The sequence below is a fragment of the Crassostrea angulata genome, chromosome 3 (assembly GCF_025612915.1).
Source record: "Crassostrea angulata isolate pt1a10 chromosome 3, ASM2561291v2, whole genome shotgun sequence".
Lineage (NCBI taxonomy): Eukaryota > Metazoa > Mollusca > Bivalvia > Ostreida > Ostreidae > Magallana > Magallana angulata.
The window spans coordinates 21,652,851-21,667,114 of NC_069113.1; the positions used below are offsets into that span (position 1 = coordinate 21,652,851).

At 31.3% G+C, this 14,264-nt stretch overlaps 1 protein-coding gene across 1 annotated transcript; it reads right to left on the minus strand.

Annotated features, from left to right (window-relative positions):
• Positions 1-854: 854 nt before the first annotated feature.
• Positions 855-13,087, minus strand: LOC128178424 (probable UDP-sugar transporter protein SLC35A4). Its single transcript, XM_052845572.1, has 9 exons — positions 12,986-13,087; positions 12,314-12,419; positions 11,849-12,013; positions 7,523-7,581; positions 7,160-7,222; positions 6,851-6,992; positions 5,656-5,752; positions 4,969-5,036; positions 855-3,619 (listed from the first exon to the last, which is right to left on the minus strand). Exons 1-9 carry the CDS (start codon positions 13,081-13,083, stop codon positions 3,425-3,427), a joined length of 993 nt encoding a protein of 330 aa, XP_052701532.1. The 5' UTR covers positions 13,084-13,087; the 3' UTR covers positions 855-3,424.
• Between the last annotated feature and the right edge of the window lie 1,177 nt (positions 13,088-14,264).

Consider the following 14,264-nt stretch of genomic DNA (forward strand, 5'->3'; position numbering starts at 1 on the left):
TTGTTTTTTTGTGCACTTGAGTCTCTTTTATAAGTCAGACATTTTTTTGGCATGCCATTGAAGAATACATAAAAAAATTAACTTTTGTTCTCTATTAAACAAGATCCAGGCAGGTGATATATTGGGGGTTAAAGAATACAAGATGTTGCACGTCTTATGCCTGTTTTTGCTGTTAGTCAGCAAAATGACAAATCAAATCAAAGTACTGAAGAACTGACGGGAGTTGATTTTGTCGATGTTTATTTATTTTAAAATCAATGATATGTTATTTTGCATGACAAGTACATGTATTTTCTAATTTGAAGTACGTACATTTTTATAATATGAATTTTTGGACTTTTTCGACAAGAATGTCGAGAAAAACCCCCATATGAATAATGTTAATTAATATTTAAAGATAAAATCAATTCATTCAAACTATGTATTAGTGATTGAAATATTTCTCGAAAATTGTATGGATCGAAGCAATATTGAACTCTAGTCTCGTTCAACCAAACGCTCGGCTGACACCGTAAATATCCGACAAGGATTTACGGAGCCAGCCGAGCGTCGAGTTGAACGAGACTATATTTAACTCTGGCGTAGGAATACATATGACTACAAAAAATATTTAAATTGTTCGTACCAATTAAAATCTGACTATTTTCAAGGTATTTATAAATAAGTTTCCTTGAAAAACAATCCTTTAGCATACATTACATCGAATTCATCAATTATTTTCAAGAACTAAGTCTTGTCAGCAGGAATGATTTGTGCTGAGGTCCAAACACTGTTTCACTTTCGGTTTGTCTGAGTACATGCAATAGGAGAGTTGATTAAAATCAACTCCCAAAAAATATACTATTAATAAAATACATGTGATAGATCTTTAATGTATACAGAAAACATTTACCGGTAATAGCAAAACAAAAAACTATTACAATAAACATATTAACAATATTGGTATACAAAATGTAAAATACTTCACATTAATAAAATTTTTGATTGATAAAGTTAAACTTTAAGTTTAAGTAACAACACAAGTTTGATAACACTTTTGACTTGTTTTGGCACCCCAATGCATGCAGAGCAGCAAATTTGTATATTTTTGAAAAGCCCTATAAATATTAACCAATATAGTACATTACTACATGTAGTATGTAAAGAAAACTAAAACCTAAAACAAGTAATTTAAAGAAGAAATAATTTTAAATTATCTTAAACAAAACATTTAACAACAAAATCATAACCTATACATGTATATAATACCGGTATACAGCACATGGTTCACAAATACATGTAACTTTACGATATATAAAATTATGTGTACTTGGTATATTATATCTTTATAATTTTTGTAATGCATGAAGATGCCAGGCATTTTTGTTTATTGCACTCTCTTCTATATGGCACACAAAGTGGTTTTATATTATGCACTTTGATTAAATTTATGTTTTAATTCAGAGTTCGTTTATTCAAACAAATCATCCTCATTCCCTCTCCTTAAAACTTAAAGCTCCCACTATTATTACATTAAATTTTAAGCACTAAACTGTACCAGTTTGCAGTTTGTTTAAGTCTTTTGAACTGATAATAGACAGACTCATTATTGAGTGAAAAAAAGACAGCTACTATGCATAACCCCCTTTCCCCCAAAATCACTCGAGGAAAACCAGCCAAAAAAAAAAAATTGTGGGTTATGGCACTTGGAAGTTTTGACAAGTCTAATGTTTTGATAAAAAAGCTTCTTACTAGAAAATATTTCTGAAATCATCAATGGAATACTCACAGTATGCATTTAACATACCGGTAATACATGTACCTCTGACTGATACCATGATATGTATTTGATCTAATCTGTTAATTGTCTTACTTTTGATTCAAAATATGTTTTATAAATCTAAACATTACATGTATATTAAGGAAAACCATTAAAACAAAAATTTAAAAATTTTAAACAAAAAAAAATCCTGACATGTTGTATTGGTAAAAAAACACCAACACACAGGTACCAAATACACAAACAGATATTAAACATATAATTATGCAAAAAAATAACAAATTAAAAAATTCTGAACTCACGTTAAAACGGTTAATGAAGCATCATATACAATCATAAAAAAAGATACATGTAATTTCTTTCCTGCTTTGGTCTGGAAGACTGCATGAAAACAGATTTCATTAATAAAAAATACAATTTTCACAAATTAAGTGGGTTAAATTTTGATTCTTTCAATTTCTTATCATTTAAGAAATACTAAAATTCAAGTACATATGTACAAAGATACACATTTCAGTTCAAGTGCAATGTATATCTAACGGCTACATGTGCACAGGACGAACTGAAAACATCTAAAAACAATACACTAATAAAATGATAGACACACTAATAAAAATGCTAGTAAAACAATAACAAAAATACTGTTTCATATGAAAAACAAATAATCCTTAAAACAGATGGATTTTATATACATGCATATGGTCCTCAATAGAATCCTTAATTCGAATTATTATTCTGTAGGACTTTTGATTCAGGAGCAACTAGTAAGTAAAAAAAATCTCCTTTGAGCCATTTTGCAGTATGTATAGGGAATCAATGTTGAAACAAATTCTGTCAATCATTTCAGTTGGTTGGTATTATAAACATTTAAAACAACAACAAAAGGTATAAAATAAATTTTGCTGTATTTCACCTTTCAGCTACATGTAGGTCACAAAATCAATTGGCTACATCTGCAAATTCATTAATCAGTTTCAATATTAACATTAAATTTTACAAGGATTTGTTTAAAATTCTGCAAAGGACCGTACATAACTTAATTCACTATGGCACAATGTACAAGGTATATTGGTGAATTTGCTATATCCGTGTATCTACCAAACAAGGTTGTACTGTACTGTGCATGTTTATATGAAGAATATTTTATTCATGATTTTGATTCAATACTTTAATAAGACTTAATGTGAATTGAAAAAATGGATTCTAATTCCCCTTAATTAATTCAAGGGTTTCAAATTCACTTGCCAAAAAAAAGCACCCTTTGTAATTAATGCATGTACTAGTAAAATACTGAAACTGTAAACAAAAGTGTAAACATATACATGTATCTACATATATTTTAACACATCCTACAAAATAACAATCAAAACAACAAAATAACAATAGATATTGGCAAGTACAAATAACAAAATAAAAGCACCAAAAACAATGGTAAAACTGGAATGTGAAGTGCAAATAACCCTGGCAAATAAGTTGATATAGTCATCTTCTCACAATAATGATTTACCCCAATATAATTTGAAAATCTATTACATGTATAAATACATTATGTTAAGATAAAAAAATCTGCTCGAAAGTTTAACAGACAAACCTGTTTCATTCAAATGATCTTTAACAACAGTTCATCCTGAACGGCAGCTTCACAAAATATTCGAACACAGTGCATTATCTTGCACCATGGAAGAGATAGAGCGCAAGTAGCAATAGTCCCATGGAGGTGAAGAAGAATAAATTCAGGTGTAAGCCGAACACCAGGACGGAGAGAATGGTGGTGACGCTCAGAGAGGAGGAGACCACAAACAGCCGCGTAATGTTGCTGGCATGCTTCAAGATGACCGACATGGCTATTCCAACATAAACCTATACAAACATCAATAAAAAAAAATTTCATTTTTAAATGCAAAGTAATTCCTGATCCAAAAGATTTTCATGATAAAAACAGCATAAACCTAAAACATCTCTTTTTTATTTTATTTTTTCCAAATCCAATCCTGATCCAAATGTTTCATTAAGGTAGTCCTATACTCGGCACTAAATGGGCTCAATCATTAAAAGCTTAGCTTGAAATGATAAATATACATTCTAGCAATACATATACAAAAGAAAATATGCATGTTTACATGCTAGTTTGTTTGTTATCACCTCTCATACAGGTGTAACCCCTTGCGAAAACTATTGACAATTATGAAATTTGCCAGACGTCCGTTTTTCCTAAAAACAATTACCAATTTTGGGAAAATTAGAACTGATCATACAAAATAGAGTATAAATATTTATTTAAGCAATATATCATCAATAATTTTGCGCAAATTTTTGTAAGTAAGTACGCTTTATGGACCTGATGTATCAAAATAGAATACAAAAAATGCAATGCTAGTATCGCGTTTGGTAATTTTTTTACTATTTTATGGACTCAAACTTAAATTCATGGTGTTTATTCTATAGATTGACATCTTAGAAAAAAGATTTGGTAAAATAAATTATATGTTGACGGATTACTTTCAAGGCTATAAGCTCTAAACCAAGTAGACCCTGACGAAAAAATCCGTAAAAATCACATTTTGCTACAGTTTTCTGCCTAGATCTGTCAACAATGTTAGATATCATTTAAACATTAATTAATTGACGATTGATTAAATTCGAAAGATCTTCTGTGTCTAAATTTAAACCGGTTTTAGTAAAAGAAAAATAAAATTTCGGGGGGGGGGGGGGGGGGGGGGGCATCAAAACAAAGAAGATATAAGCACACCTGAGATCCTGGTTAATCAGAAACTTCGTTTTTCATTTTACTTTAACAGAATCGAGTTTCTCAACATTAATCATTTCTATCTCTCATAGAATACATATATTACCGTTCTAATTGCTTATTATTGCCACTGTTTACAACAGCGATGTAGAGCAAAATCAATACCGGGTATCTAAAACGCTTTGTTAAAGTCGAACCAATATTGTAAAATCCGTATTATGACGTAGTGCGATACTCGGACTACTTTAAATCACAAATCCATCTACTTTATTTTTCAAGTGCTTATCCAAATCCAATAAGATTTTCATTGACAAAATATCCATGGTTCTCTGTTATAGACTGTTAATGCATTTACATTGCACTTATCTAAGCTATATATAACTGATAACTATTAATCATATAATATTATTATAAAATGAATATACAGTGTAAGGATGTATCAGTTAGCAGTTAACATGCTTACCTGAGTAACAACAATCATCCAGGTTGTCAAGGAGTATCCTCTGAACAGTTGAAACCGTGTATCATCCCCTGTAACATAAAAAAAATAGGTAACTGATCTCTACTTTCTTTTACAAAAGAACTCACATCAAACATTCCAAAAAACTTGTTGAGTTTTCCTACTTAGAAGAAATGTTTACTGGGTAAGCACTGAAAGAGCTGTTAAAAGAGGCTGACATAGTGTGGAATAATGGTTTGATGAAGATTTTGTGTTTTCAGGATTTACAACTTTGCAGTATCTAAAATTTGTTGTTAAATGCAACCCAGTTTTGTTAAATTCATCTTTATACATATAATTATAGATTTGCCAACTGAAGAGTAAATATTATATCTTTCTTCTCTTCAAAACCAAAATATCAAATATTATTTTAGTTACAATGGCTAGCAAAAGAAGTTTAATACATGTACACTTGAACCTAATGGGTACTGGTAGTTATCTCAGTCAATAGGACCAAGAAAAACTTTGAAATATCCAAATATCTATGATAAAGAGTTTGAAATATACTGGTACATTAAAGATTACAAAGAGAGACACTGGTAAGATTTTCAACTTAATTACTAATTAGCTATAAATTCTCAAGATATCAATGTTAAACTGCATTTAAGAAAGTCTTTTTTTTAACACAGGGAAAAATTCTAGATACAGCACCTGAACTTTCATCTCTGACTTCTTCGAAAATCCAGAATATAATGTTGATGAAGATCAGCCAAGTGTACAACATGAGGTTTTGGAAATGAAGGGACATCTGAAACAAATTTTATTTCATACATTTGTCAAGCGAACTCAATATGCTTTAATTGTTAAATCATTGATTCAGACTTACGCAGCATTTAATTTCAAAAATCCACAATTTTTTTCAAACCCCTGAGAAAATCAATTAAGTGTTGACAACATTTATGACCTTAATTCATAACTTATAAGCCCTATATATATTAATCATGACACATAATGAGTTGAACATTATTGGAATATAAAAATAAGAACTATTATCAATGAATCAAGTAATTGCTATAAAGAACTATATATGATAAGAGTTAAATTTGGCCCCCATAATTCACCATTTTTTAAAGTCATTCAGGTACAATAAAATGTTATGTTATAGTTTAGAAGAGTTGATATAAATATATTTTTTACATATTTGTTTGATTTATTTGCACTCATCTGCAGTATAGTAATCTTTTTACGAATGGGAAATATAGAGCGCATGCTTGAACCAAGCCAATTTTTTGTCACTTATTAGACTTGGCTAGATACATCTCTGATTAAAATATTTTTTGGTTCAAGCATGCGCTCTATGTTTCCTGAAAGAAAAACTGCTTGAAAACAAGCTTTTATATGCTAAAATGCAAAAATGGCGGGAAAAGGTTGTCTTTACAATGCCGTATTTCTAAATTGTGGGCACTTGAATCAAATTGAAAATTATCTTTAAACATCACATATATATCTGTACAAAGAAAACAAAGAATTACAGTAAAATAATGATATTCCTTTTTGGGGGCCATTTTAGGCCCATACCATATATAGTCCTTTCATATCTTCTATATTACTCATTCATTTGTCTTTTATCAAGCAAAATGGCAAAAGCTTTAAAAATATATATATAGTTACATAAACATATAGTTTTAGAAAGGGTATATAACTCAATTTTCTACATATATTTGAAAATTGAGTTATTTCCCCCTCTCAATGGAGTGTAAATCAAAAAGAGAAAACTTTTGCAATTTACATGGCGGTTACATACTAGGTATTTATTTATTTTTTTAACCAAAAAAAACATGTATCTAGCAGTACTGCAAACATTAAACAATGAATTGCCTTAGTCAATATATTTTAAATAAGTCACCTCCTGCTGTTTTTTAAGGATATACTCCGCGTACACAGACGCCATCCCCGACACTGTACACTGTGCCGCAATCATCAGTAGGCCTGTCATTGTCACATACAGCTCGGAGAATTCCTTGCCCTTAGATACATAGCTCCCATAACTACAAAATAAACACATCAATGATGCATCAATTCTACAGTTGGAGGTTGATCTTATCGGAGAGTAACCATGCACAGATGCATAAGTGTCAGAATATTGATGAAAACTTACTTACATCGTAAATTGATAGTGTCTTAAGTATAATTATAAATGGAAACCACCTATTACCTATCAATGGTTCCAGCCATTGTTAAAATTCCTATTGCTATCCACTGGCGGACTGTCAGGGGCCTATAGAAAGACATAAGAGAGAAAAATATTTATATTAAAAAAAAACCCTTTATCTACAGTTGAAATTCGTGATCTCCAACACTGATATTTCGAATACAATGGATATGACAAAGTGATTTGTAAGTCCCAACCCCTTATTTTTTAAGTATTTTACCCTCAATATCTCGAATACTCGGATATCTTGAAGATTTTCAACTGTCACATCTAGTTTGAGATAGCGAAGTTCGACTGTATATCAAAACACCAACCTATGTTCATCGTGGGAATCAAATAATGTATGTGTTAACTTAAATCACCTACCTTTTTAAAAAGCTCCAATAAAGGACAGCTGTTATGCCTATCTTTAAATTGCTTAAAACCTGGGTAAAATAAACCATATGATCAAACATAGCAACATCTTATTACTGGTGTGACATGGAATTAATATAAATTGCATGCAATATAAATTAAAAAAAAAAACCCAGGAAATTGTTGCTAATTTTCTAAACTGAAAAATCAAAGAAACAGTAATACAATCATTGCAGATTTTCCCTTTGACAATATAAAAATCAAACATTGCAATTTGAGAAAAATCAACAGTAAACAATTATTTTTCAGTATTTAATTGACATAAAATAGGACAGATAATTTGAGCTAAAAATTTATATACCAATGAAAGCATTTCATTGAAAAGCAACATAGAAAATAGATTTCATACAGTAATACACATATGATATAGTCCTACATAGATATGTAATACATGTGAAGCATTAAAAGTAAAAGAATAATCAATATGGCAGAAAAAAATTATTGCAATTGGTAGGTAAAAAAACCAAAAACACCTTTGTTAATACAATGTAGTTTGTAAAATAATCATATTTTGGATGTTCTTACAGATACACAAAGGGTTGCAAAAAGGATTTAAAAATCAAAGTCCCAATATGCTAAAATGTCTAAGAGTGCCAGCTATGGTGTATAAGCTACCGACAGATACAGGAAATATCTGAAAATTTCTGTTCTTGCATATATATTTTTACATTTACATAATATACATGTACTGTAGACCAATTCTTATTCATGTGCAAGAAATTTTCGGAAGATTTGCAAGAGTCTAGATGTCGCAAATATTTTTCACTGCAAACCCAATATCAAATGCCAGAAAATTTATATCTTGAATCTCCGCAAACCAGATTATGTCTGGTAAATCGCAAAATGAAGTTGTTGCAAATGAAAATTGGTTCACAGTGTCTTTCCTTATATGAAACTACCAATAATGCTCATTTCTGCATGAACTTTTCAGTGATAGAATTTTAGTAGCAACATAATTGAGATGTTTAAAATGGTACATATTTCATATATGGCTGTAAAAAATGATAGATGGAAAGTTTTTATATAATGATACTATAGGGAGGGAGTGCATTATTAAAGGACACAGAGAAAAGTGTTAATACAAATATGTTAATACGACTTCAAACAGTTACCTAAGAACTAATCATGGTCATCTAATGGAGAGAACACAGAGCTGCTGAAATAATCATGTACGATTTAAGATCATTATTGTATATCTCATTTTTTGACTATTCATTTCATATGGAACACATGGTAAACAGCTTTGCCTCAATTAACTGACATCTCATATGTATGCATTTCTGAATGTATGATAATAATTAACAAAACTGTCATGCTGAATATATTATTTTTACTAGTACACTCTCTACTGTCTTTGTGACAACATTATGAATCAATTTTGTAATGTATGGTCCAATACAATTCATCAATGACTATTTTAATATTAAATCATACAATTGCTGAAATTTATATAAATATAATTAATAAGGAATCATTCTTTGATGATCAAATCTATGATAAAATCTTTTAGGCTTTATGGGATTTGATTACTCCGACCACATTGATCACATATAATACTCAAAGAATGATTGCTTAATCCCTAAACTTTTGTCAAAATTTGGACTTGAATCAGAGTTATAATCATGGCAGAGTTCTGTCAACACAAAATATTTTATAAATCTTTTAATCTACATAACTGAAACATGAATAAATATTGACAACACCATTTACGTAGACAAAACTTATCTACAATGGATCTTTTTATAGTGCTTTGCTGCTGCAGCATTCAACACAATCCAGGAATGCAACGATGCCTGAGAAACAATATTCATTAATATTTTTGGACCTTTCAGTTAAATGCAGTACAGTAAGTGTTACCAGTAACTGTCTTCCCAAAATATGTATATATAAGCATCTACTATTCATTCTCCACTATACATTATATACATATTGCTGATCTTTTCGAAACCTTTCAATAATCTCATAGTACATGACTACATGTATCCCCAAAACAGGTAAATGTAAACTATTCTACTAATCCATTAATAATTAATACCTGGTCCAGTAATTAAAAATGTGATATGTTAAAACTATTGCTCTGTGCCTCACTAGCTACAGTGTATATTTATACCAATAAGTGTTAATACAACATAAAGAGATATTAGATTTCTACTTTTCTATGGAAAGATACCCAGGGTGTGTGTTCAGTTTCCTTTAATTCATTAATGTCTTGTCAAACTTACCATTATGATATCAACTTTGTTAATTATTGGTTACTTATCCTGAAGCTATCTGCAAATTATTACATTTATTAGAAAATACTAATTAAAAATAGGCAAACAAACTGTGCTATTGACCTACCGATGGCCTGTGTAATATATACCAATCTGTATACAAGCCAGCTGTAAATCTAATGAAACAAAATATAACTTTATAACTTCCATTTAATCAAAACGCTTAATTCAAAATTCTATGGAAAAAATATATTGATTAACAAAATTTAGAGGTTAAACCACTAGATGTCACCTTTTTAATACTTTATTCTACATAATTATACACATAAATGCATGAAATGCATCGCATTGAATCTTTATCGACCTAAAACATGTACGTGATATATCAATGCTGTAATTGCTGTTAAAGCAATATGAGCTGCAGTTTTCATGTTGATATTTATTTTTACTAAAATGACAAAAAATATCATGGCTTTTAAATTTCTGTTAGCCATATTTTTGTGGGAGAAGCCGTTAAGAAGCCTTAATTGGAACAATATTGAATTATTGTTGTCCTGTACAAAAATTGATTTGATACATATTCCTTGGAAGAGAAATCTTTCTTTTGACAAAAATTAATGATTGCTCAAATATTATTTATCATAAAAGTTTAAGTTGCATGCAGACCTATAATGTGAACAGGTTTTTGCACCAAAATAAAATTCTACGAAATACAGCTCATATTGCTTTAAAATTTACTAATCTAGCAGTTTCAACTGAAATACCAGTACATTGTACATACATATTTTGATGACAATCAAATTAAAGGGTGTCTTGAACCATGCTCATGCCGTGATTGAATCAAAGTACTTAATCTTAAGGAGGCTGGATGGTCAACAAATTACTTATCTACAGTACCGATCAGACCCAACCTAACACCAGAGTAAACCCCAACTAAACCCCCGATTTACTTTTGGGGTTTACTTTTTGAAAATTTGGGTCCAATCAGGGTTTATTTTGGGTTTACTTGGAAATTGCTTTTGAGGTCAACTGTACGCACTGAAGTGTGAAGCAGACCCGTCTTTTATCTTAACATCCTACTGCCTGTAATTCCTGCCCCTAGTATATTCCGAATACACAGTTAGGGTCTGCTTTCAGGGGTATTCTTCTGACCGGGTTTACTCTCTGTGTTCATTCTGGGTTTACTCTGGGTCCACTCTAGTAAACCCAGAGTAAACCCAGAAAGTAGACCCAGGGTTTAGGTGGGGTTACCTTTCTGTTTGGTTTGGTCTGATTGGTACGTACTGTTCCATATCATTTTACATATAATTTTTTAGGCCATAAAATATTGAAAAACTACAAATATTTTAGCTTAAGAATTTGTATGTCAATCTGATTTAAATCAGATCTTTGATCTGCTCCTTTTTTATCCCACTTCAGGTCATCTCCTGGTGAACTTTGATTTATGAATATTCATGAGTTACCAGTTTTTAAGCCAATCGTAAGCAAATGTTAGAAAAGGTATTTTTGGATTAAAAACAAAAATGGAGCATTGGCACATGTTCTCGAATCTTCAGTATCAGCAAGCTAGACATGCAGAAGTTGATATTAGACATCCTCAAGGAATCCAAAGATTGTATTGGCATAACTTCTAAAACATGGAACTGAGGTATAAAACTGACAATTTGATTGGTCTAAACAAAGTTCCCCAGGAGGTGACCTCAAGCTGGGTTTCTTCAGATCCTCGTTAAGTGACAACAGGAAAAAAGGAGTGGACTGAGGATCTAATTTTAATCAGATTGATTTGAAATTTTCCTACATCTTTAAACAGAGCTCTTTTCATTGAGGAGGTCAATAACCTGGAACAGTCAGACTGATTCAAACACAGGCGCCAGATAGCTCAGATGATAGAGCACCTGACTATAGATCAAGGGGGCCCCTATTTCAAATTCTGGTCTGGTCTGCCATTATTTCTCCCATACGATTACAAACTATAGTCTACAAATGGGCACGACCATCCAGCCACTCTTAGACATGCATTTTGGCATTATGCCAATATGGATACTGTGATTGAACGAGATCTCACCTGGAATGTTGTGGGGTCCATGTACACCTGCATCATCATAGACAGGTTGTTACTGGCACTGTAAAGCAGTCCCGGGACAGCATACTGCAGGAAGGACACCAGGGACATACCCTGGGGGAGCGAGCCTTTAGTCTGCCACATCAGCATCATAAAGGACACCACAAACTGCAATTTATGAGGTATATTTGGTCACTTCTTCTTGCTTTTTGAAGTCACAGAACAAAATCAATTATATATATATTGTTCATGTGCAAAACCTAGTATATAGACGAACCTTGTAATGAAATTTTTGGATAAACTAACTGTTTTCATAGTTTATTTCATCAATGATACAAAAAATATAAAAATAAGACAATTACACTTGAAATGATTAGAATCAGGTGTAGGCTCCAATTATTGCTCTGAACACTGAATTGCTTTTAATACTCATTTATTTTCTCACCATTTTATAATACAAGAACTCACCTTCCCGACTTCAATAATCAGGACAACAGATGAGGATTTAAATGGAACCTTTCCATCAACTTCACACAGGTGTACCAATATTGAATAGGTGCCATAAATTACAGTGCTATAAAGAAAGCATTAGCCACCTTTACAGTAATTGATCAATCCAATTTACCTAATGAATATAAATAACCCTAGTTTTATTTTTTTTAAAAACACATCAGTATTACTACTGACACATACAGCCAGACTGGTAGTTAATGGTAAAGAATGTCATATAGAGCCATTTCAACAGGAGTTTGGACTTCAGGTAGTGGTGTCAAATATCAATGTGATGTAGGCCTGTCTTTTTCAAAGTAAGCCTTTAAGTCATGGCTCTTTGAAATCCACAATATTTGACCTACTCTAGTGTTGTTCTGTGCATATTCTGCTTGAGACAAGCATCGATTTCAACTTATGATGTAGGAAGTAGATAGGTAGTATTAGCTACCTCCTACCAAAAGTCCAAGGTCCTGTTAAACTGGCTCTAAGATGTTTTCCTCAGCTCCATTCCAAAGTTACATGCATGTCCAATTTCAAGAAGAAAGTTCATCTTTCAACACTTTTCATTGACTGTGTTAAAAATGTTTAGTACCTGCTATAGAGAAAAGTGAAAACCTACTGCTGGTACTTACAAATCTATGTACTCACCTTGAGCTGAGTAATACACCCCAGCCTATAGTCCCTAAGACCCCCATCTTGTGCTGATAGGATAACAACAGCAAGAGTCTGAAGAACAATATAATCATATATATATATCATTACAAGTACAGTGTATTAATGAGATTGAACTTTATGCATGCAAGAGTTGCATGATCCCTATACAAACTTTATTACATGCAACAGATACATTGACTTAATATTACTACAGTCAGACTTTATGGGACCATAAAGATATAAGATATCCATGGATTTGATATACCTGTATTAAAGGTTGACAGAGTGGTTGGAACTTCTATTTATTTGTAATATGTAACAGATGTTACCATAATAAAACCATGCATTAATATCTTAAATATCATCTTTAATATATATATATGGTTGCCATTATTTAAGAATATTGATTGCCCAATTTGGCTTGGTTCTGGAAAACTTTCATTGCTGTATGTAAAAATCTATTGTGTAGCTACAGTTTCAATTCACTTGCTTCATACTAAAATGTATTTCCAGCTTGATTTGTACAGCACCATTTGACTGCAGTCCAGCATACTGTTCTTTCAATTACATATTACTGTAAAAGTGGTTATAACTGTATGCAGGGTTATTTTCACCCCATGTTATTTTCGCTCTTCTGCACTTGCAAACGGTTTCGCCCAGTCTTAAATTTGCCCAGTTGCAGTTGTGTTTACAGAGATATTATTTGTAACATAGGATTTGCCCAGTCTTAAATTACGCTGGCAGTAAAGTACACATTTTTTGGAGTCAAACAATACGTATGGGTATTAAATACAGTGATGTGTCATTTTATACCACACATTTTTTTACCATATGCACAGTGGTATTTATGCGGTTTTAAGCTTAGGCCATTCCAAGTTTTTCTTATGTTTAGCGTCCGCGGACGGATTGGGTTTGAGATATAAAAATAAAAAATAAAAAACAATTGTTGATCATAAAATTAGATAGCTTTTTCATATGTCAGGCTCAGGATTGCATTTTAAAATCCGGATCAGAAATCAAAATATAACAATATTCAAAATAGAAATCATATTGTAGGTATTTTTCATTTTTGTTACAAAATGAAGAAAATACTTCAAAATATAGAACAAATTTTATTTTGTTGAACTTTTTAAGTTGTGTTTTTTTTCTAAGGTTTGTGTTTTTTTTCCTGATAGAAAGATAGGTTTTTAAGTTTTGGGTGGACGCTAAACAAAGAAAAAACTTGCAATGGCCTTACCATGTAACTAGTGTAAATTTCTCCCATCCAAAAATT